Consider the following 25,586-nt stretch of genomic DNA (forward strand, 5'->3'; position numbering starts at 1 on the left):
ACTTCCGGTAAAACTTCTGAAAAACCTTCAAATTCCTAACTTTAGCCAAATGACTCCAAAATGACCTACGGACCTCCGAATCCACTTTCGGAAGCGCTCCCAATACCAGAATCACCATACGGAGCTATTCCAGGCTCGAAGTCCCAAACGGATATCGATAACATAAAAATACACCTCCGCCCCAAGTTTATGAAATTCTTCAAAAATGCTAACTTCCACTATAGGCGTCGAAACGCTTGGCACACCTCCTTTTTCTACCCCGGAAGGGGTATAAGTGAGTTTTTTCCAATTAAAGTGACAATTGAAACGGGATTATTTATTTAAGATCAGAGTCCCCACTTGGGATAATTTATGGTGTCCCAAGTCACCGATTTTAAATCCCGAATCGAGGAAAGATTGACTCTGTTTACAGTCCGCGAACACAGAAATCCGGGTAAGGAATTCTGTTAACACGGGAGAAGGTGTTAGGCATTCCTGGGTTCCGTGGTTTTAGCACGGTCGCTTAACTGTTACTATTGGCCTATTTATTTGATTTTAAAACATATTTGAAATCTATGTGCATTTTATTCTTTTTAAACCGCCTTTAATAAATTAGTGTTACATATTGCGAATCATGTCACGGGAACCGTACCCACGATCTACAACATGTTTATTTTATTAACAAGATTAAATTGTGGTCGGGTGACATAAATGTACCCCCGGATTTAGAAATTAGGCATCACAACTACGTCACAGGAACCGTACCCGTAGCCATGACAATTATTCAATTAACGCGCCTAAAGCAAAGCTACGAGAGTTCAAGGCATTTTCTACACTAGTTATGAATGTTCCGAGCGGACAAAATAAAGCTAGAACTAACATAAGAACATATACAACAATACTTAGATCCATTTAATTATATCTAAAGCCTAAATCACAGTCTTGTTTCAAGATAATGTCTGTTTTAATTCTAATTTGTATAACCAAACCCAACAACTCAAAACCAATTCATATTCCATGTTCCAAATTAAAGAATCAGTAATTCTAACATAGCAACTACTCTACTAAGAATACACTAACACACAAACGATAATTTCAATCATGGGAACGCTTCATGAAGTCCTTCGTTAAACGACAAATTTAGGAGTCATATAATTTATATAATTATAGCACTACAAAAAAACAAAACCAAAATAAAAAGACACTAATCACATACTTTACTGCATGCAATGTAACTATAGAATCCAAGCAATTATTTATGAATGACAACACACACGATTTCAAAAACGTAAATGAAAAGAAAAAAAAAAAGAGATTCCGAGAATAAAACTTTAACCGAAAACAATGTTTATACAGCAACAACGTTAATCAAAGATGAACTAGAAACCGAATCTGATAATAGCACCTCGATTGCGTATCAAATCTGGACCGAAATCGGCGACCCGAACTGATTCAACTCGACTGGATTTGGGTAGCGATTTCGAGCTGATTTCCACGCGGATTTGGTGTAGTTTCAGGGAGTTTTGGAGCTGAGTTTACCGCTGGGTTCGAACTCAGTTTCCCCGGACTCAATGGAGGGTCATCGGAGTTACAAGATGAAGAAACCGTTGGAAATTTTCGATCCCTCCCGTTTCTAGCTGCTCAGGTCTTTTGCTTTTGGATAAGAGGAAGATGATGTAGCCCTAGGGAGTTCTATTGTTTTGGCTGCAGAAGAAGATCCAATCCGCTGGGTGGGGGAACTTGTGTGTCTATTGCAGCTGATTTTTCAGCCCTTTGGTCCCTATCGGCGCTAGCTCTAGGCTTTTTCTGAAGAAGATGAAAAATGGTGTGGGTCGGTTCTTTTCCTTGGTGTAACGGCGGATTTGGTCTATTAGGCGCCTAGGTCTCTAAGTCTATTTTTTGTTCTTGTGTATTTTCAGCTCTTTTGCCTGAGGTCCCTTTTCAGATTTTAGGCGTTAGGTGTTAGCCTCTTTTTTATAGGTTTAGGGTTTTAGGGTTATATTTAGGTTAAGGGGTATGGGCCTAGGAATTATGGGCTTGGGAATTATGGGCTAGGTCCAAAAATTAGGCCTAAAAATGGGTTGCTTGAGCCCAAATTTTATTCTTTCTCCGTGAACAAGACTAAAAATACGATCTCATTTATTAATTAATCCTACTTAAGTAAAATAACTATTAAAATAAGACTGACCGTTAAAACAAAACTATTTTTGGTATTTTTCAAGATTGAAAATGGCTACAAAACATTAATGAAACTATTGTTTTTGTAATTTTTATTTTCTTGTAATAAAATAAAGTAAAAGAGTCTAAATTAGTTGAAATAACGATATTAGGCCTAAATTAAATATTTACATGCGAAAATACAAAAGATCTTGGGGAGGGTCAAAAATCACATGTCTACAGCTGCCCCTCTTTGACTGGAAACGCGAAGAGTTTTCAGACAAAGAACGACTAGACAGGTTTTTTGACCCGACCATTATTTAAGGAGACCAAAAACTAAGAGGAAGGAGAATGTGACCGAGCCCTGGTATCTGAGCTGCATACATATCCTTGGCTATAAAGGAATTAGGTCACGTGTAGTTCAGAAGTGAATGAGGGGATGGAGTATACCGAGGTGGAGAGCCGATCGAGGTGCCGTTCTGTCGAGGTCCCGATCCGCGGTCCTGTTATTACATCAAAAATCAAAAAAATGAAAAAGACTAGCTAAGCCTGTCAACTACGAGTTACAAGATTCCTTTCTATAAGTCTTCTGAAGCTTGATTTTGAGTCTTGAATGGTTCTTCATGCCGACTTTGGATTTGAACCTTGACGCTTGCTAGTTGCAGGTGCTAGTTCATTCTTCTTCAGCTTTTCGGATCAGAACCGGACATACCATGCTTGTGACTTCAGTCATGTCTTCAGCAGCCCACATCTTTCATCGACTTTTGCATTTGGATTCACTTCTTGCCTTTCTTTTTTTTTATTTTAGATTGTGACTAACTTTCGTTGATCATCTCGGACTGTTGACTCGCATTCTTGCTGCGAGTTTCTTTTGTTGCTGACTTGAATTCCATTCTGAAGTGAATTCCCTTATTCTCCAGGTAGGTGCCTGATTGCCAATACTCGAACTGTCTTCCTTCGAAACTTGGACTGCCTTCTCCTTGTTCTCCAGGTGGGCGCCTGATTGCCAATACTTGCACTATTTATCCTCAAAACTTGAACTGTCTTCCCTTGTTCTCCAGGTGGGCGCCTGATTGCTGAACTTGAACTGTCTTCCTTTGAAACTACTTTCCTTTGAAACTTGAACTGTTCTCCCTTGTTCTCCAGGTGGGCGCCTAATTGCTTGAACTTCGAACTGTCTTCCTTTGAACATTGCTGCTTTCCCTTTGTTCTCCAGGTGGGCGCCTGATTACCAACATTTGAATTGTCTTCCTTTCCTTTGAAACTTGAATTGTTTTCCCTTTATTTTCCAGGTGGGTGCCTGATTGCAACAAAACAGACAAAACAAAAGAAATTTTTTTGCCCCAGTTTGATATTGGGAACATCTGTGAGTGTTAATCGAATCATGGTACCCAAAAGCTCTAAGAATTGAAAGGCTAAATCTCATTATCCAGGAGGGTCCTGAAAATTTAAAATTAAATCTCATACTTCCTAAAGGTAAAACTTACGCTAAATCTTATTACCTATGAAGGTCTTAAAAACTTAAAACTAGATCCTATTATCCAGGAGGGTGTTGAGAACCCCTTCTTTCTTTTTAAATTAAATCCCATTATCCAGGAGGGCCCTGAAAATTTTAAATTAAGTCGCATTATCCAAGAGGGTCCTGAGATTTTTTAAATTAAATTCCATTATCCAGGAGGGTCCTGAAAAGCCGAGAATGAACTTACCTGAGCCATGCTTTCTTCCTGGAGGATCTCTGCAGAACGAACGAAATTCCTTGCCCCTGAACCATGCTTTTCCTCATGGAGGGTTCCTGCAGATCGAACAAATTTTCCTTTCCCTTTCTCAAACCGCCTTTGTGCTGACAAAATTTAGGCACGACACTTGAAAAAATTCAAACTCCCAAGCTTTGATTTGGACACAATTTTCGTCCCTGTTTCAAATAAAGAAAACTTGTGAGTTTATAAATATGGTGGTTGGTTTGTGGCCTTGACTTTGAGGGCGATTACTCCTTCACTTCCCATGATAACTTCGATTTCAACTCGAAAGTCCTTGCCTGTTTATTGACTGACCACTTTCTCTATCACCCTTATCACGGAGAATACCTCTGATCCGTTCAAACCCAATACCATTCATCTGTTGCATTGTGCTCATGCATTGACATATACTGAACCTTTGTGTTTCACATAAATCCCAAAGCACGTCAATTGCCACCCACTCAGTGCGCATGCTGTTCTTTCCTGGCTTAAACCACTGGCCTTGGCCTTGAGGTCTATTGCTCTTTCACTTGCCATGATAACTTTGATTTCCGCTTGGAAGACCTTGCTTGTCACTGGTTAACCACTTTCTTTGTCAATCTTATCACAGAAAATACCTTTGATCCGTTCACCCACCACCCTCCATCTGTTGCATTGTTCATGAATTGACATATACCAAACCTTTGTATTTCACATGAATCCCAAAGCACGTTGATTGTTACCAACTCAGTGCGCACGCTGTTCTTTCCTGACTTATGCCACTCTGATGTGCTAACCAGATCCCGTTTTGTGCAATTGGAAGGTTGGTGGAAAATTTTGAAGTCATTTCTCACTTGTTTTGCCCAAACAGACTCAGGAAGAGGAAGTAAACAGGACAAAAGGAACGGAGTAAGGGACAATGGAAAGAGATGATTCCTAACAAGAAAACTACAAAGTAGAAACTTATCAGATGAGGATACCAACTCTAATGACCATGACATGCACCTTTGGATTAAGTGGCCTAATCTGTCAAGCAAGTCTGATGTTCAACTCTTGTTATACCCCTAAATCGTGAAACTGGGCTTCAATGCTTCGAGTATCCAATCTGATTGACAATCCTTATTTGACTTGTAGTGCCCGAAGGGTTTTCACCATCAAGCCTCTCTCATTTTGTTCTTTTTCTCAACTCACCATCGCCTTATGGTGCCTGTGAAGGTTTTCATCAATAAGACTCTCTCATTTTGTTCTTTTCTTCTTATTTCCTCTGATTCTGCAGATGACAAGGCATTAACCATGGTAAAAATATTATATGCCCCTGGCATGTCTAACTCGGCACTCTCAAAGATTATCCGGGAGGTCTTTTTTTGGACTGTGATGTNATAAAGGCTCAAAGTAACTATGACAACGAGGTTAATTTATTTACAACTTTTGGAATCCATTCTAAAAACTTTGCCCCAATTTCTAAAGCAAGGGAATTTGATTCTTTTCTTTTTGAGATGGAATTTCTGCTCACTCTCAACTTCGTGGATCATGAAATATTTTATTTGGTGCGACCGAACCGTGAGGCTGCCTACTTATCTTGTGGTGACAAGAATCAGGTCGAACGTAGTTCACAACGATACGTTTTGTTGTTGCTATTTTTCTTTTCTTTTGTTTCTTTTTTTTCTTTTCCTCTTGTTTTTTTTTTTTTTTTGCTTTTTTTTCTTCTTTTTTCTTATTTTTTTCTTTATCTCTATTTTCTCTCTCTCTTTTTTTTTTTGAATTTTCCTTTTGGAATGAACTTTCTAAAACAAACCTATGAAGACATGAACTCTTCTTTTTATTTCGTATGACTCTAACTTGATTCCAAAAGAGGGGAGGTCAAAGAAATCAGTACAGACTCAAAGGGGTATCAAATGGTATAAGTGTTTGGGTAGCTGAAAGAGGGCCTCCCAATCCCTGAAAATGCCAAGTACAACACATGCAGCTTGAAATGAAAATTGAAGATCATGCACAATATTTCTTTTGCGGCTTCGGCATTGGTATCACTGATATGCCTTCCACTTTTCTTTAGCGCCTACAGAATCCTCGTTGGGTGATTCTCTCTTCACAATGGATATCCTTCGTTAATTCGGAGAAAACTTCCTTGACTTTATCTTGTAACTTGAGATGCACTTGAACTCAAAGTCGCTTGCTTCAAATCGTCCGGGGTGCACTTTCCCTTAACGAATTCTTGTCACCCTATTAACTTTCCAGATTATCTGCCCCAGTTTCACACAATTCAGGATTTAAGTGGTCTCAAAATCCCTTTACTTACTTCCCACAAATGTCCCAATCATCTTCAAAATTGTTTCATTGCTTCATGACTAGGCTAACTTTTAAGACCAGGCCTAGAATTATGCGTGCATGTCATGTCACTGGAGCCAACATGAAAAGAACTATAAAAGGAGAAGAGAACTAAACAAAAAATGACTAGAGATAACAGAAAGCAGAAAATTGTATTAGACAGACGGTGAAAGGGTTTGAACAACGAGACAAACAAAACAAACTGGGGTTACGACCCTGGAAAAACCTAAATAACACTAAAAGGGGTACTACGACTAAATGAACTAGGAAGAATAAAAGGATAGAAGGGTTTGAGTCACAAGACAATATCCGGATTACAACCCTGAAAATAACCCGGACAACAGAAATTACAACAAAATAAACAACCAAGACTCCTCCCCGGCTAGCCAAGAGATGGAGCGTCTTTCCAATTACCAAGCTCGACATCTTAGCCACTGAGTTCCACATCAATATCACTGGGACCTTCACCAACTTCAATCACATTGTCTTCACCAAGTGGCTCATTGACTCCTTTGACCAACCCTTCGTCATTGCCAACCACCCCAACAATCTGTGTGTTGTCGTGTGACACATGGGGTATTACTGCCTTGGACCACAATTATTCCTTCTTGAATCATTCTTTCTATTTCCCTTTTCAAAGCACGACAATCTTCAATGATATGCCCTTGGACATTAGAGTGGTACATGCACCGTACAGTAGGATCAAATCCTTTTGCATATGGGTCCGGAGTATAGCCGAGGAGTGTCTTAATCAGGCCAGAATGTTTTAACTTCTCAAACAAGCTTGTGTAGGACCCCCCCGATTAGCGTGAAACTATTTCTTTGCCTTTGTTCCCCTGTCTGCCCATGTTTTCTAGGGTTGTTGGATGCTCAAAAATGCTGTGAAGGCACACGAGAATTTTGGGATACTGGTGCTCGCCCTAGGGAGTGACCTAGTGGTTGGACAGATGGTCGGACTTTGTTCGGAGGATAATACTGGGGTGGATTATGTGGAGCTCGGGGAGGTTCATGGGATCGGTATTGAGGCTGAAAGCATTTAGCAAGAATGCCCACTGGATCCTGTCGTTGGCGGTGCTCAGCAACATCTTTTCTATCAATGGGAGGACTGTCCCTAGCAACTTGTTCGTTCCATCTGAACCAAAATTCCCTAAAACTTTCTTTGGGTTTCTTTTCCATCTGAGATAGGGAGGAGCGGTCTGGGACAATGTCTATATTATACTGAAAGTTTCGCACAAAATCTTGAGCCATATCATCCCATGTATGTCACCTACCGACACCTTGACGAGTATGCCATTCCAAAGCTGCCCCACTCAGGCTCTCACTGAAATATGCCATCAGCAACTCATCTTTCCCGCCAACACTTATCATTTCACTGTAATAACCCCTCAGATGGGCTACCGGATCTCCACGCCCATCATACAAGTTAAACTTTGGCATTCTAAACCCCGCGGGCAGGCGAACGTCAGGGAACATACACAATTCATTGTAAGACATGTTAACCTGGTCTCCCATCCCTTGCATGTTCTTTAAGGACTATTCTATGCTTTTCACCTTCCTGGATATCTCATCTCGCCCTTCTTTTCCTGTGGCCTTTTCATTTTCAGCATGAGGCTCATTCCGAGGGCTTTGCTTGTATGAGTCAGGAACCTTATGGGCAACCTCTGAGGGGTAATATTGGGCATCATGAGCTTTGAGTGGGTATTCATTGTTGGGGATAGTGGATATGATAGGAGGGCAATTTTGGGGAAAGGTAATTGGAGGACGAGTGATGGAGCTACTAGGGTGGTTGGGAAAGCTGTGATAAGCGGGTGGATCTGGAGAGTATGGGGGGTCATCTGGCACTATGACCGGAGTTTGGGTAAGGGTAGCATCTAAGAAGCTAGGTGGTGGCGGGGGTGGTGCCTTCCCATTCATCCAAGCCTGGTACATGTCCGCCATGTGTTGTCTTAACATCCTTACCTCTTCAACCAACCCATTGCCATGTTCAACCAATTGCTTTTGGGTTGTCATACTTTGTGCCCCAGGATCTCCATAACCCAATTTCTTTGCCCAATCACTGACCTTGTTCGGTCTGCGGTGGCCTGAAGGGTTTTCACCGATAGACCTCTCTCATTTGTTCATCTCTCAACTCACCGTCACCTTACGGTGCCCGTGAGGGTTTTCACCAATAAGACTCTCTCATTTTTTCATTTTTCCTACTTAAACCGGAGTGTTGCCCCTGATATGAATCACCTCTACTTGCTTGACTTGGCATCTCTCGAAGACTGATCGGAAGGTCTTTCTTTGGACCGTAATGTGGGCTTTTGGATAAGGTTACAAAGAAATGATATCAAAAGGCTCAAAACAACTCAAATGGGTTCAAAATTACAACTCTTGGAATCAGATTTCTTACAACAACCACAACTTCCTGCCCCAGTTTCTTTGCTTGGGGGCTTTTGGATTTTTATTTTGATGGGATCGAACCATGAGGTTGCGTACGTATCCTTAAAAGGAATCAGGTCGAACGTAGTTCATGCTATAGGAATTGCTTTGTTCTTGTTACTATTCTCTTTTCTCTTTCTTTTTGTTTTTTTTCTTTTTTTTTTCTTTTAAATAAAAAAATGATTCGATCGAACTCTATGTGGGTTGCCTATGTATCACGACGCCGCATGAATCAGATCTTTGCGTAGTTCTGGAAAATCGAAATTAAAGTAAACAAACTAACGTTCTCTTTTTCTTTTCTTTTTCTTTTTACTTTAATGACTACTCTGATGAGAAAAGAGAAACAAAAGAAGCAAATCTCTTTTTTTTTTAGCTTAACGAGCATGTATTTTTTTTTTCTTTTCGAAACAAATACTCTGTGAGAAATTATTAAGGAAAAACCCCTAAAAGAGAAAAATATTTTTTGTTCTTTATTTTTTAGAAAGGAAATCTAAAGATTTAACCAAAGAAAATTATTTTGAATTTTCGTGTGATATCCTGAAAGAAAGATTTCGAACTAAAAAATGTTTTTGGATTTCAGTTTGATTACCTAAGGGAGAAACTCTGAAAATAACCCAAAGATAAAGTATGTTGCTTTTTCTCTTTTATGTACAATGTCCTAAAGTTCTAGTGAAAATAAGAAGAATATAATTTTTTTTCATTTTTCATTAATTTCCCAAAGAAAAACCTCAAAAGAAAATCTTTTTTGAATTTTGGAATTAACATCGTAAAAGAAAACTTTTAAAGAGGTACATATAAAAAGAATTCTTTTTTTTTTTGGATTTTTGAGTTACACCACACTTTTTCAAATACAAATTAGAATATATAATAACAAAAAACTCGACGTTACTGTACAAAACTAGAAAGTAAAAGACGACAAAAAAACATATTCAAAACAGAAAAAATAAATAATAAAAAAAATCTCCTAAAGCAACTCCTGAACGAGCGATCTTGACTGGATGGTCCTAAGGCGTCTGCCATGCCCAAACTCTGGTAAGTAGATCCACACCTGTATGAAAAAAAAAATTAAGACCAAATAAAGTTAAAGACCTAGAACGCTACGTGAGACAATAACCCTTCCTGTTGGACACATGCAAGACATGATTGAGGCTATTTTTGCAAAATGGCTTATTTGGCCAAAAGGTGGCTAGAAGTGCCAAATTTGACTAAGACCCCGCAAAGCCAAGAACCTAAGATTTACTCGGAAGACCGGACCATATGTGGGTTGCCTACGTATCACGCCCCGAAAGACAAGAATCAGGTATGCGTAGTTCGGGCAGATTGGATACGGGCGAGAATTTAAAAAAAATAACTAATTTAGAGAAAAAATGTTTTTTTTTTAATCTTTTCTGAAAAATGATGAAACATGTAAACTCTTTTTGGATTTTCTTTTCTCTTTTTTTTTGAATTTTTTTTTTAAAAAATGACGGGGAAAATGCAAACACTTTTTTTGGATTTTTCATTTTCATTTTTTTTTGTTTTTTTTTTTAAAAAAGTGTGAAAGAAAATTATAACTGGGCCCACTTGCTTCATTTTCACACTTCACCCTCTCTTTTTTTCTTTTTTTTCCTTTTTTTTTATTTTCCCTCAACTATTATTGGTCGGCCAAATGACCCTTTTACCCTTGAAGATTGCAACATGTAGTACATAGGATGCATCAGGATGGTCTTTTATTTTGGGTACACCCTGTCCTAGACGGACCCAACCCCTGTGTTGAGTCCCCTATGTCAAATGCACGTGATGCAACAAACGTTCCTATTAGGGATCCGGCATGAGGCTGAGTTATTCTAAGTTCAAAACCTAGGTATGTTGTTTAGACTTGTGCACCCGAGCGGACAACTCGAGCCGAGGGGGGGCTACGTACCGGGAACCGAAAGGCCATCCGGCTTTGTAACTTGTCCGAGCCTCTTCCTAATTTAAGGTATGACACTAACAGAAGAGGAGTCACACCAGCGTGCACATCCCCGAAGGTGAGAAGAGAAGGGTTTCGTAGCAGTTTATATATAGTTCAGATAATATCAAAGCGGTAAAAAGCGGTATTTAGCACATCAGGCTCAAACATGTAATAAAGACAGATAATAAATAAAGCAAAATATAACAATTATTCTAAGCTCGAATTCTTGAACCCTGAACCAGAGATTATGGATTTTTCTCCCCAACAGAATCGCCAGAGCTGTCACACCTCCTTTTTCTACCCCCGGAAGGGTTATAAGGGAGTTTTTTCCAATTAAAGTGACAATCGAAACGGGATTAATTATTTAAGATCAGAGTCGCCACTTGGGATAATTTATGGTGTCCCAAGTCACCGATTTTAAATCCCGAATCGAGGAAAGATTGACTCTGTTTATAGTCCGCGAACACAGAAATCCGGGTAAGGAATTCTGTTAACCCGGGAGAAGGTGTTAGGCATTCCCGGGTTCCGTGATTTTAGCACGGTCGCTTAACTGTTATTATTGGCCTATTTATTTGATTTTAAAACATATTTGAAATCTATGTGCATTTTATTCTTTTTAAACCGCTTTTAATAAATTAGTGTTACATATTGCGAATCATGTCACGGGAACCGTACCCACGATCTACAACATGTTTATTTTATTAAGAAGATTAAATTGTAGCCGGGTGACATAAATGTACCCCCGGATTTAGAAATTAGGCATCATAGCTACGTCACAGGAATCGTAACCGTAGCCATGACAATTATTCAATTAACGCGCCTAAAGCAAAGCTACGAGAGTTCAAGGCATTTTCTACACTAGTTATCATTGTTCCGAGCGGACAAAATAAAGCTAGAACTAACATAAGAACATATACAGCAATACTTAGATCCATTTAATTATATCTAAAGCCTAAATCACAGTTTTGTTTCAAGATAATGTCCGTTTTAATTCCAATTTGTATAACCAAACCCAACAACTCAAAACCAATTCATATTCCATGTTCTAAATTAAAGAATCGGTAATTCTAACATAGCAACTACTCTACTAAGAATACACTAACACACAAACGATAATTTCAATCACGGGAACGCTTCATGAAGTCCTTCGTTAAACGACAAATTTAGGAGTCATATAATTTATATAATTACAGCACTACAAAAAAACAAAACCAAAATAAAAAGACACTAATCACATACTTTACTGCATGCAATGTAACTATAGAATCCAAGCAATTATTTATGAATGACAACACATACGATTTCAGAAACGTAAATGAAAAGAAAAAAAGAGATTCCGAGAATCAAACGTTAACCGAAAACAGTGTTTATACAGCAACGACGTTAATCAAAGATGAACTAGAAACCGAATCTGATAATAGCACCTCGATTGCGTATCAAATCTGGACCGGAATCGGCGACCCGAACTGATTCAACTCGACTGGATTTGGGTAGCGATTTCGAGCTGATTTCCACGCGGATTTGGTATAGTTTCAGGGAGTTTTGGAGCTGAGTTTACCGCTGGGTTCGAACTCGATTTCGCCGGACTCAATGGAGGGTCGTCGGAGTTACGAGATGAAGAAACCGTTGGAAATTTTCGATCCCTCCCGTTTCTAGCTGCTCAGGTCTTTTGCTTTTGGATAAGAGGAAGATGATGCAGCCTTGGGGAGTTCTATTGTTTTGGCTGCAGAAGAAGATCCAATCCGCTGGGTGGGGGGTCTTGTGTGTCTATTGCAGCTGATTTTTTCATCCCTTTGGTCCCTATCGGCGCTAGCTCTAGGCTTTTTCTGAAGAAGATGAAGAATGGTGTGGGTCGGTTCTTTTCCTTGGTGTAACGGCGGATTTGGTCTATTAGGGGTCTAGGTCTCTAAGTCTATTTTTTGTTCTTGTGTATTTTCAGCTCTTTTGCCTCAGGTCCCTTTTCAGATTTTAGGCGTTAGGTGTTAGCCTCTTTTTATAGGTTTAGGGTTTTAGGGTTATATTTAGGTTAAGTGGTATGGGCCTAGGAATTATGGGCTTGGGAATTATGGGCTAGGTCCAAAAATTAGACCTAAAAATGGGTTGCTTAAGCCCAAATTTTATTCTTTCTCCGTGAACAAGACTAAAAATACGATCTCGTTTATTAATTAATCCTACTTAAGTAAAATAACCTTTAAAATAAGACTGGACGTTAAAACAAAACTATTTTTGGTATTTTCAAGATTAAAAATGGCTACAAAACATTAATGAAACTACCTTTTTTGTAATTTTCATTTTCTTGTAATAAAATAAAGTAAAAGAGTCCAAATTAGTTGAAATAACGATATTAGGCCTAAATTAAATATTTACATGCTAAAATGTAAAAAATCTTGGGGAGGGTCAAAAATCACATGTCTACAACGCTCTCGGGTCATCCAAAACCCGATTACGCACAAGTCCGAAATCATCATACGAACCTGTTGGAACCTTCAAATCCTGATTCCGAGGTCGTTTACTCAAAAATCCAACCTTAGTCAATTCTTCCAACGTAAAGCTTCCGAAATGAGAATTCTCTTTCCAAATCAACTCTGAAATTTTGAAACTCCAGTTCTGACCACGCGTACAAGTCATAATACCTGAAGTGAAGCTGCTCAAGGCCTCAAACCGCCGAACGACGCGCTAGAGCTCAAAACGACCGATCGGGTCGTTATATTCTCTCCCACTTAAATATACGTTCGTCTCGAACGTGCTAAGAACTGCTCTAGGGTTGTCCGAAATCACTGCTTAACACCTGGTGCACATACCCGTGCCACCACAACTCAGTTGAGCACACTAGATCGAACCAGTTTGAAGATTCCTCTTTTACTTAGTCAAATTAGCCTTAAGGCTAAATTCCAACATCCAGAATTCTCTGCCAGGCTTGTTTCCATCATACGAACACCGCATCAATCACTACACGATGCACCAATCCATGATTGCATACCTTTGCTAAATCCGCTCTATGCACTGCATAACTTACATGACCAATAACATCCTTTGATAACAATAGCCGAAATCTCACGAATCCGATGCTCACAATACACCTCGTGATATATATAAGTCTTGTTTCAACTCTGGCAATACCGCCACGACGGAAGAGACGTGTAGAAATTCATAACCAACTGCCAAGTCAACAAATCATTGAATCTCTCCTCTTGACTAGAATCATCACCCCGTTATGAACCAAACAATGGAATTTGCTCTTTAATATGCTTCATATAATCCGATCGCACTGATCCCATGTCCAATAATCTTGTCTCACCCAGTATAAGTTGCCCAGGCAATAAGCCACCCCGGACATGACCAAAAGTCTCATATGATGCCACAATGTGCCAATAAGGTATAAACTTGAACGTGATACATAAGGAAAACAAACTCTGGAAGGGACTACTCAGCCCACGTAACTATTTAACCCAACGAAAAGATGTTATGAACCTTTCACAGAAAACGGGAAGAAAAACACACAATAATAGGACATAGGGGAAACTATACTCAACATCACACTGTTGCGGCGTGCAACCCGATCCAAACAACATACCCGTGGCGGCGTGCCATCCGATCCACACATAAAATTTATATAAGGAGATACTTACCGAGGTAGAATTCTCCTTACTACAAAATACCCGAATATCAGCCACGAGCACACTAAGTGCATAATACCATCTCTGAGGAGACAGATAGCGCCGTGCGCTACAAAACTCAAGCACAACTAAGGTGTGATATATGACCTGAATCTCGAGAGCTATCCTGCTCACATAATACCATCGCTACTCGGAACCTCAACACATATGAAATTAGTCAAGCTGTTTCACAACCCACACGGCATAATATAGTATTACATGATATAGCCGACGATGAAATAACATCCAACGTCCGAATACTCCTCCATAAGGAGCGCTATGCTGTAATGAACACATCCGGCCTGATATAGAGCCCATATTCATTTTTAAATCTATCCACGGACCTCAAGCCGATTCTGATCGCACCGAACTAGGAAAAAAAACCTTTCAAGGGTCCATAATAACCCCTTTTCCCATAACACACGAGAACATCCATCATAACCAGAACAAACTTCCACAGTCCACAATCAAATGAATCGGGCGCCCTCCAGGCATAAATTCTCGAATCAGCGATTTTACCACAATACTCATACTTGGTTTCAATCTTAACTCAATCAGAAATCTCAGCCTCCAATCAACACCAGAGAGATTCAGTACAATCAACACCACAAAGTTGAATTAATACAGAGAAACAGAGTGTGTTTGCTAGAAAACCACAAAAGAATCACGAAATTCCAACGAAGATGAATCCTGATGAAAAATGAATGAAATCAAACAGGGGTAACACCGCTCGACGTAGATGAACAAGATCTAACGGATTCCTTGCTCTGATACCATGTCAAACCGGTGAAAATAGGCTAGAAAGGGGAAGATCGTTAATGGAGGTTAGGGCTTTCTAGAGAGTTCTTCATCAGAGAAAACAAATGAAAAGAGATTAATGAAAATGACCGGCCAAATATTAACAGTCGTGGCCTCTTCTATTTATATCTTACTTACATTGTAAAGTTGGATAACTACTAAATAAATGACTACTATTCTATATTAAACAAAGAATCGCCAACTAGTACAAAAAAGCTAAGTATAAAATAAATAGTCGGGTCAGCTTAAGTGTGTTGCTCTGGGCCTAAAGTGGTGCAAGCCGGTGGCCTAACAATGTGATTATAAGTCATTCAATTGCTTCATTTAGACTATCCAATCTTTGTTGACATGTTGGATAGATGTTCATAGTAGAAGAATAACAATATTTAGTCAATGTAACACAACCTAAAAATAGGTGCTACACTAAGCGTTTGGACATAAGAATGGTGAAATTCCGAAAAAAGTGTAAAAAAATTTCAAGTGAAAATGGTATTTGAAGATTAGAATTGTGTTTGGACATGAATACAACTTGGAGCTGTTTTTGAATTTTGTGAGTGAATTGAAGTGAATTTTGAAAAACAGTTTTTTGGTATTTTTCAAATTGTCAAAAAAATTTGAAATTCATCTTCAAGTGAAATTCGAAATTTTTATGGACTGACACTGATTCCGGAAAAAAATGAACTTTTTTTATTGCCAAACGGACCCTAAATTTTGCATTTCAAAGCATGTAAAAGTAAGAATAAAAGTAAAATCTTACGTACGGGTTATAATGCCAAATAGTAAAAGAATAATCTCAGGGAAAAACCACAAAAAATTATTTATTTTGAAGCCAAAAAGATAGAGAGGTCAATGAAATATCGTAAGCACCCATTAAACAAACAAAATATCAACTAAGAAAGCGAAGAATTGGCCACATTGCAAAACTACAGAAGATTCATTTGACACATGAACATGCTATGAAGGTTGTTTATCTTGGTAAGGGACTGGTGCTGTCCAATAATGCTTAGTTGCAATTATAAGCTTTTCCCTAACATGAAGACTACCTTCGTGATCAACTATACTGCTATCCGATTGCATATATCTCCTATTTCACATAGACGTAAATCTACAAGTCACCTTCGAAAAATATGCCTTTTTCGATGACAATTTGAGGAATATGTAACGCCCAATGGCGAATTACCTGTTCTGGTACGCAGAGGCGGAGCTAGAATTTGAAGTTTATGGGTTCTAAACATGTCGTCGAACCCATAGCTCGTTATAGTTACTGGTTTCACAATTGAATATTTACACATATTTAATGAATTTACTAATTCAAATATAGGATTTAAGCAAAAGCTATTGGGTTCTTCCGAACCCGTAACTCATACTCTCCCTCCGCCCCTGCCTGGTGGTTGGCAGAGGTTGAAAATTGAGTCAGCATGTATGAAGTCATAAGTTCTTGGACATGTAGACATAGCTTCTCACCTGGCTGAAAGAGCATCATCATTAACAAGCAGGACATAGCAAAAATGCTTCTCTCCTTGTTGTAAGTATATTTTCCTTTGACAAATAGGAACCAAGAGAATATCCAGGCTATTTACTACTTACCATTTCAAGCCAAATTTAGGAACCATAACAGTTAATTGTAACATACTTCACGTAAATGCAACAGGCTAAATTTTCTATAGAGTAACCAAGCATTCCTCACCCAGGGGCGGATTTACCTTATTGGAAGCGTTGGAAATTTTGTTAAATATATAATACAAAATAAAACAACGAATAAGATAAATAAAATGACACAGCTTTTTGCAAATTCCATCTTGGCTCGCTGGTTAGGCTCCTGACATCTTATACAGAGTTCGGCGGTTCGAACATTTGCATCGTTTTCCCTGGGAGTAACTTTTTTGAGTACTAAATCCTTACTGATGAAGTAGTAGTTGATATGCCACCTTCTTTCTTGATAAATTAAACCACACTCACTTTTTTTGTATAGAAAAAGGACAATAAACAGTATAAAATCGGGATTGAATTATTACAAACCATAATTTTGACAATGTTATTCATTGCATTTTACTGAAAGACACGGCCTATAGCTTGTTGCTTAGTTTCATTTGTAAGTTGTTCTGGTCTTTCGAGTTGGATTTTTTTTTAAACATGCATTATTATTTGGGAAAATGCATAAGTACCCCCCTGACCTATACCCGGATTTCCAACTACACACTTTTTCTTTGCGGGAATCCTATTACCCTCCTAAACTTTTTTGAAATGGAATTATTTGCACCCTTAACGCTGACAACCAAACTCTTGGCAAGTGGTGAGCTACACGCGTCCCCACATGTATTTTTAGTACTTTTTTAATTCTTTCTTCTTTTTCTTATCGTTTTTTCTTATTTCTTATTATTCTCATTTTTTTTGGTTATTTCATTCTCTTTTTTTTTTGTTTTGTTCACCGGCGGCATAAAATGGTGGTCGTCGGAATTTCACAAACACCATTTTTCCGACGAATTTTTTTTTTTCCGGCAATAGATTTTTTGTCCCGATCTAAGTGTGTTTTTTTTTTTATATATATATATATATATATATATATATATATATATATATATATATACATACATAAATTTATCTTGAAAGTATAATTTATGTGTGGGAGGAAGAGCAAAAGAAATAAAAATAAATATAAGCTGATGAGAAAACTTTTTCCAGTTAAAATTTCAATACATCATATTTTTTTCGGCGTGGGAAGGTTTTCCGATGATGAATTTTTTTCCCCCAAATCTGAGTGTAATTTGCTTTGCTTATGAATAGATCTTTTTGAGAGTTTAATCTGTGTGTGAAAAGAAAAAATGGAAGAAAAACGGTTAGACACAGTCGCCGGTGAATGAATATCCGCCGGAATAGAGAAGAAAAGAAAAAAAAATAAAAGAAAAAAGACAAAGAAAAAGGAAAAGGAAAAGGAAAAAGAAAAGGAAAAGGAAAAGGAAAAAAGAAAGTAAGAAAAAATGGTAAAAAAGAATAAAAAATAATCTGAAAATCGTTTTTTTTTTTTTTTTGCTTCTCACTCTCCTTTGGGAGAGTGAAATACACACACTCTGCCACGTCAGCGCTAAGGGTGCAAATAATTCCATTTAAAAAAAGTTTAGGGGGGTAATAGGATTGCCGCAAAGAAAAAGTGTGTAGTTGGGAATCCGGGTATAGGTCAGGGGGGTACTTATGCATTTTCCCTTATTATTTTTATGGGTTGAATTTGATGGAATTATTTAGAGGTTATCAGATTGATGTTAATTTGTATTTTAGATTAACTAGATTCTCTGCACGTGCATTGCACGTGTATTCTATGACATTTTTTAACAGAATATGTATAGTAATAATAGTAAGAGCATACGTGCTTGAAAAATATTTGATTTTGTTATAAATTACAAATTTAACTATACCAAAAGCTTAGGATTTCACGTAACTTTAAGACTTTTAGGAATAAAATTGGGCATACTCTCCGATCAACTCTATCCATCATACTGTCAGCCATGGTCATTGACATGAATAGAGTTTAAGAAAACGTAATAAATAAGCACTCTACATATGTCATTACAAAATGCAAAATTTGAACTTAGCACGTCTTAATTAATAATGTGAATACTATTCAGGCAATACAAATCATGAAAAATTATTCACAGTTTAATAATGTATATAAAAACTGCATAAGTTATCACTTACAATCCAAATAATGATCCTTTCTGCCTCATGGAGCAACCTCCACTTTCGAAAACCCGTGCAATCAAAATTTTGCGACCATTATATTCTAAATAAATGGATTAAAAATTATCTGATATTGTGATATATTATTCCATCCGTTCCAATTTATGCGAACCTGTTTGACTGGGCACTGAGTTTAAGAAAAAAAAATTAAAACGGACTAAAAAGGAAATAGGTTCACATAAACTGGAATTGAGGGAGTAATATATTATAATCCTTTGCATTATAAAAACTGGTTAATAAAGAGATGTAGTGTGCATTTTAATATTTGAATCGTACAATAAAGTGTAAAGAATTTAGGATTGATTTACACCCTAAAAGTATTGTGAGTAGTGCAGGTATTTACCCTCATTTGTGAGGAATTCAGTTTTCATATGCATGAACTAACGTACAGCAGATAATAAAAACGCAAAAAAGCAAGAAGTACTTCGAAAAGAAATTAAGATCTATAGTTTTTTCCTTTTTCTTTTAAATTTACTTTCATTTTTGTCTATTAAAAATATAAGAATGGTAAATGATAATATTTAGATAGGAATACAGGCTACAGAACAGAAAACAACCCATAGGAGCTGCTCATTTACTTCTAATCTCATTAAATTCAACACATAGAAGTTCTTTTTTGTTTTTAATTTTACCTTTGAATTTAATTTATTTTAATTAACTTAGTTAGGGACATTATGTAGGATCCCTATTATTTCGAGATTAAATGTCTCAATTTGAAATACTTAAGTTGTATTTGTTGCAAAATTATATTATGAAAATATCTAAATTAATTTCCTCCTTTTATTGGTTTTTTATTTTTGCTTGTTTCATTAATGTTGTTGTGTCACAAGACCCAAATCAGCATAAGACTCAACCCAATAAACCATTTCTTCTTTACTTTTTTAAAGATCTTAAATACAACAACCAAGTCTCATGCATCTATACTAATAATACTTGAACAAATATATTGCAATATTTACTATGAGTGCATGACTACCGGGGTAGAAAATCAAAGACTACATAAGCAATAACCAACAAGGTGGAGTTAATATCGCGACAACCATCCTCAATATTTGATTTATCTTATAAAATACATGAGCAATAATTCTACACAATGCGATATTAGTAGGGTATCATGAATAGAGAGAACAAATGCTTCAGTAGTTTCCTTTCCTCATTTCTTAAAATTTAATGATGACCGAACTCAAAAACATAAAGAAAAGTTTTGTTAATATTTTATTCATTCATTTTTCGAACATTAACACCGTTTGTGAATTAAACATTCGAGACTTGATGCGTGCACAATTTAATGACAGAAAAGACACATTGTAAGAGAAGAATACCTGTTGCGGCCAAACGCACACGCAAATATACGCGGTCGTCAAGTAATAAAGTGACTAAAACTCGGATGTCGATCCCACGAGGACTTGTGATTAACTATTAACTAAATTAGACTATCCTAATTATCTAAACAAGAATTAAACCTAGAAATATTTGATTCTAAACTAATTAAATAAAGAAATATAAATAATGAACTTTGAACAGAGAAAGAGCAGATTTTTATGATATCAATGTGATGAAAACGATCTAGGGTTATGGGCTATCTAACATTCCTATTGTATTCTTCAATTGAATTGACTAACTAATTTATCTAGTTTATTGGTTAACAGGATTAATATTGCTCATAAGAATCTGTCGAGTTCTTACTCGCCTATTCAAGCTAACCTAACTCCTATATGTCTATGGAATTAGAACTAACAAGACCGCATTTATAATTCCTGTAAATCAACCAAGCAAGGCAATTAAGTATATGTTTATCCTAACCGCGAATCCGTTCCCCGATGCCCAGGTTCAAGAACTTGCTCTACTCAATCCTATATGCAATCTAAAATTCCCACTTTCGAGTTCAATTCAAGATTCGTAGAAAGTATTCAATTGGTGATCAAGCAATCAAATAATTAAGTGCAGGATTAAGTAAATAAATCAATATGATAAACTAAGAAATCAAAATCAATATTCGAATAACTATAGTCATGAAAGAACCACAACCATAGAACATGAAGTTTAGCTCCACATAGACATGGTAGCAAAACAACAAATCATACAAAGAAACATAAAAAGACTAAGTTTGGTGGGAGAAAAGATGAAACCCGGCCTCCACGGCGGCTCTGTGCTCTTCCTTGGTCAAAAATTATGTAAAAATTGTGTTTAAGGACTATTTATAGGTGTAGGATAAAAGCCTAGGTGAAATAACCAAATCCAAAACCAAAATGGAGACAAAATAACTTCAGAACTAGACCCGGGCATCGCAGCGTGAAACGCCTAAACTTTCTCGCGTCGCTGCCTTTAACGCAAGGAAATAATCTCGCCTCGCCTGCTTCTTTGCCTCTTCACGTTATTCCTTAGGTGTTTGCAGTCAAGTATAAATATTTGTGTTTCATGTCTTCTGTTTCCTCCACGTACCCTCTTCCCAAGGTATAATGAGTTACTTTCCTTTCTTTATTTTTGTTTTACTTTATCCTATAATTGTCCCATAATGTCCAGTCATTAGATACTCATGATCTAATCATTAGTGTATCAAATACACTGCACAATCTTTACTTTGCTCCAATTTTATCTCCAAAGTACCTACACATAAAATAAACTCAATTAAGCACATATGTAATACAATTTAGCATTAAAGTGTTGGGCTTAAACTGCCCAATGACACTCTTAACATGGTGTGATATTGTCCGCTTTGGGCCAAGCCCGGACGATTTTTTCCAAAAGGCCTCACACCATTAAGAGATCCCTACACCTTATATGTAGACTCCCAATCTTTTCAGCTACCAATGTGGTACTTTGTTCGCACACCTAACAATCTCCCCCTCGAACTAAGTTCCACGTGGCCCATTACCACGATCCACGGGTCAATTTTCTAGATTACTGTGTGTCACCCACATTGTTAGAGTATTATGGCAACCGAAGCCCGCAACTAGCTTATTCTTGTGTGCGTGCCGCCCCGCACCATCACTCCGCCATCTCCATACTCGTCCCACTGAACCTAGGCTCTGATACCAGTTGTTGGGCTTAAACGGCCCAATGACACTTTTAACATGGTGTGATATTATCCGCTTTGGGTCAAGCCCATACGGTTTTCCCCAAATGGCCTCACACCATTAAGAGATCCCTACACCTTATATGTAGACTCCCAATCTTTTCAGCTACCAATGTGGTACTTTGTTCTCACACCCAACAAATGGTGGCCCATGCAGGTCTCTGAAAGTAATATTGTCCGCTTTGGGCCAAGCCCGCACGGTTTTCCCCAAAAGGCCTCTGAAAGTAAGCATCTAACTCTCTCAACTAGAGTTCTATTCATCCTCTCTGCCAAACCATTCAATTGAGGCGTCTTGGGCGGAGTTTTCTGATGACGAATTCCTTGTTCCTTGCAATAGTTATCAAAGGGACCACAATATTCACCACCATTGTCAGTGCGAATACATTTTAATTTCTTCCCNTGTTTCCTTAAGGAATTTAATCCCCTCCTAGTACCCAAGGTTGTGGATTATTTCCTCCCAGGATAGAACGAATACACACTGGTGTAGTAGTACTTCAAACCCCAGTGTTTCAGCGAACACAAAGTTCGGTAGCAAATCACACTTACTGCTGCTTTGTTTGATGTTAAAAGTATGCAGAAGAAGAAGGAGAAACTCAGAAAATCGTATGGAAATTCTAAGCAGAATAGTCTTGTAATTATAGCCAAAGTTGGGCTGAAATCTGAAGAGGTGCAACTCTTCAGAATGACTGTTTATGCAAAACGGCCACAGCATAAATGCCATAACATAAATGACTATTTACTCAACAATAAAGAGGGAAAATAAAGGGGGAAAATTGAAGAGAGTAGTTTAATTTCCAGTTACACAACTGAAAAACGGATTGGATTTAATATTAATATTTATTAATATTAAAACAAATATTTAATAACATTTCTGTTAATATTTTACTATTAACGAATAAATTTGGTCCAAAAAATTAATCAATCAATTGACCAAAGCCGAAGTCGAAGCCGAGCGACAACGACGGCGCGAGGCTTGCCTTCTTCTCAACTCTTTAAGAGCTAGAAGAAGAGCAATTGCTTATATACCCATAAAAAACCTCTTCCTCTTCCAATATGGGACAATGTCCTTTTGCCAAGGGGGGAAACTTAAAATTTCACTAAAAGAATTCATTTCCCTCTATTTCCCATTCACCCTATTTTAAGCGTATCATATACTTAAAATCCCAACAAGTGCAACATCAAAATTATTGGCATCACAAGCCAAAGTAATAAGCATAGTAAACGTTGCATAATCTGGAAGGCATCCATTTTGCATCATCTTCTCATACCACATTTTAGCCTCCTTTAGATTCCTCTGAGCAACATACATTTTTATCATAGCATTGTAACTGAATGTGTCCGGTTTGAAACCCTTGTTAACAATCTCCTTGAAGAACTGAATCGCTTCAGAAACCTCATTAGCTTTAACCAAACCATTTAATTTAATATTATACTGTAAAGGTCAGGGACTATATGTCTCTTTTCCATCACAACCCACAAATTTTCAGTTTCAGAAAACCTTTTACTTATATGAAATGCGTTTAATAACGTACTACAAGTCACAATATTCGGCTTGATCTCATGCTTTTCCATCTCATCCATAAAATACACGGCTGAATCCAATGAACCCTCCTTATATAATGCCTTAATGGCAGTGTTATTCGACACTAAATCAGGCTCAATTGACAATTTCTGGGGCAATTTGTTAAATAACCCGCCAATTTTATCATATCTCTCTGACTTAAGACATGCCTCCAAAAGGGCATTGAAGGAAAAGACAGAGCGCGGACAATTTAGCTGAGGCATTTCGTCGAACAACTTACGGGCATTATCATACATTTTGGCTTTGCCAAAAAGAAGAATAAGACGGGCGACAAAGTACTCATTACGAATATCTGGGTAGTGTTTTTGATGCTCAATAATATCTTCAACGCCGGAGAAATGGTTGGCGTGGGCAAGTTGGCGAACGGTGATTTCACAATGGAAGCGTTGGCGTTGGAATTGGGGCATTCCGATGATCTTTCAAAATAATCTACAATTGCTTGGTGTGTGCGACAGCTGGGTCTTGAAGAAGTAATGGTGGCTTTTGTTGTTGTGATATCTATAATTTTGGTGGGTGCATTGTGGTTTCCGGCGAGAAGACGGCGGAGAGTTGAAGAAGTAGACATCTGATTGGCTTATTTTGGCACTGAGTACCAGCTCGCCAAATTGATCTACAATGTTACCATTTCTTACCTTACATCCTGTAGTATTTTTATGTAATTTTTGCATAAGCGGATTTTTACTTTGCATGTGATTCTTTGTTTTTGTGATGTGAATAGATTTTTGAAATGAATTTAATTTCAATAATAGTTTGAAAAATATTTGTATATCAGTGTAATTTAACTTGTCTAATATTTACCTGTCTAATTTTCACATTACTAATTCTTTTTATTTTAAATTTGAACAGGGTTTGTCTTTAGACTTGCTAATAAATGCAAGGTGAAAAGAATGAAAGCGGCAAAAATAGGATTTAGTATTTGGAACAAATTAAGCTGAAGTTTTTAAAGAAAAAGAGTAACAATTAGGGCTAAAAATCCCTCATTTGCTTGGTTAACCCACAAAATTGCGATATTGTGTTTTGTGATAAACCTTGATTACCAAGTGGAACATGTCATGTAAATATTTGAAAATGGAAAAAGTTCAAATATATACCGGTTAAAGTACAGACTACATGCTTGGAATAACATAAACTCTTTCTAATGCTTTACAAAATCAGGTTGTACTTAAGATATTATTCTTGTCAGTAGTGAAAAAGTGAAATGAGAATAAAAATTCCTGCTTAAAGCAGCTCTGGTCACTCATTTGTACTTTCTAGTGCCAGTAATACAGTAACAACCACAAAACAGTCACAAACATAACTAACATTCCCACCCTTCCATTCTTCTTTCTCTTTTAGTTTCCACTCTTTAACCCATTTATGTAAGGATCTAAAAAGTTATACTTACTCCATTTTAATTTATGTCAACCTATTTGTCTTGACACGTAGTTTATGAAAAACAACAAGATATTTAAATTTGTAGTGTAAAATAAGGCACATATATTTTATTTGATTATACATAAAGGTAAATTGTTTTCAAATAAGGAAAGTGGTCATTCTTTTTGGCACGGACTAAAAAGAAAATAGGGTCACATAAATTGAAAGAGAGGGAGTAGTAGCTAATTATATAAGTCCTTATAAAGGAAAAAGATTGTGATAAGTTGACAATTAGCGCGTAAATATAGTGAAAATGTGTCCGGATACGTGTCGGATCCTCCAAAAGTAGTGCATTTTTGAAGGATCCGACACGAGTGCGGCTACATTTTGAAAACATAGGCTAACCCCAACTTTTTGGGATTGAGACATAGTTGTTTGGCAGTATGTGGACTTTCCATTCAGTCATTATTATATCCTCACTAGTTAATTATGGAGTCGTATATGAGTTTTCTCCAATAGTTCATCAATATTGAAAAGTATAAGGCCAAAAAAGCAATATTGTAGTGCCTGAACCTCTATTTAGACACTCTCTTTCTCGTGCCAAAAATGAGTCCTTTCAAACCACCCCAAGTACATTATGATCAATTAGGAAATGCCCAACAAACTGCAACAAGAAGATTCCCACCACCAAGAAATGTTTCTGTTGTGAGGAGCACCTATATAAACCTATTGCCTGCCTACAACAAAAACCAGTGCAGTGCCTCTATTTTGTGCTGCACTCAACATTAATCATTAGCACCTGCTCTCCCTCTTTAGATTTCCTTTCTAATTTTAGGAATCCATTTTTAACATACTGTAT

The 25,586-nt window shown here is 37.3% G+C and overlaps 1 protein-coding gene across 1 annotated transcript; it reads right to left on the bottom strand.

The window, feature by feature from the left end:
- Positions 1 to 1,671: 1,671 nt before the first annotated feature.
- On the bottom strand, positions 1,672 to 23,781 carry LOC109205934 (pentatricopeptide repeat-containing protein At1g55890, mitochondrial-like). Its single transcript, XM_019368703.1, has 4 exons — positions 23,325 to 23,781; positions 22,948 to 23,193; positions 3,843 to 3,976; positions 1,672 to 1,785 (listed from the first exon to the last, which is right to left on the bottom strand). The coding sequence occupies exons 1-4, from the start codon at positions 23,779 to 23,781 to the stop codon at positions 1,672 to 1,674; spliced, it is 951 nt and encodes a 316-aa protein (XP_019224248.1).
- Positions 23,782 to 25,586: the final 1,805 nt, after the last annotated feature.

This window comes from Nicotiana attenuata, unplaced genomic scaffold (genome assembly GCF_001879085.1).
Source record: "Nicotiana attenuata strain UT unplaced genomic scaffold, NIATTr2, whole genome shotgun sequence".
Lineage (NCBI taxonomy): Eukaryota > Viridiplantae > Streptophyta > Magnoliopsida > Solanales > Solanaceae > Nicotiana > Nicotiana attenuata.

Coding starts and splice junctions, on each gene's coding strand:
- LOC109205934 (XM_019368703.1), bottom strand. CDS start 23,781: ATGCCCCAATTCCAACGCCAACGCTTCCATTGTGAAATCACCGTTCGC. Junction 23,194..23,324: donor GCCGAATATTGTGACTTGTA/GTACGTTATTAA, acceptor GTTTGGTTAAAG/CTAATGAGGTTTCTGAAGCG. Junction 1,786..3,842: donor AGGAAGAAAGCATGGCTCAG/GTAAGTTCATTC, acceptor CATCTTCTTCAG/AAAAAGCCTAGAGCTAGCGC.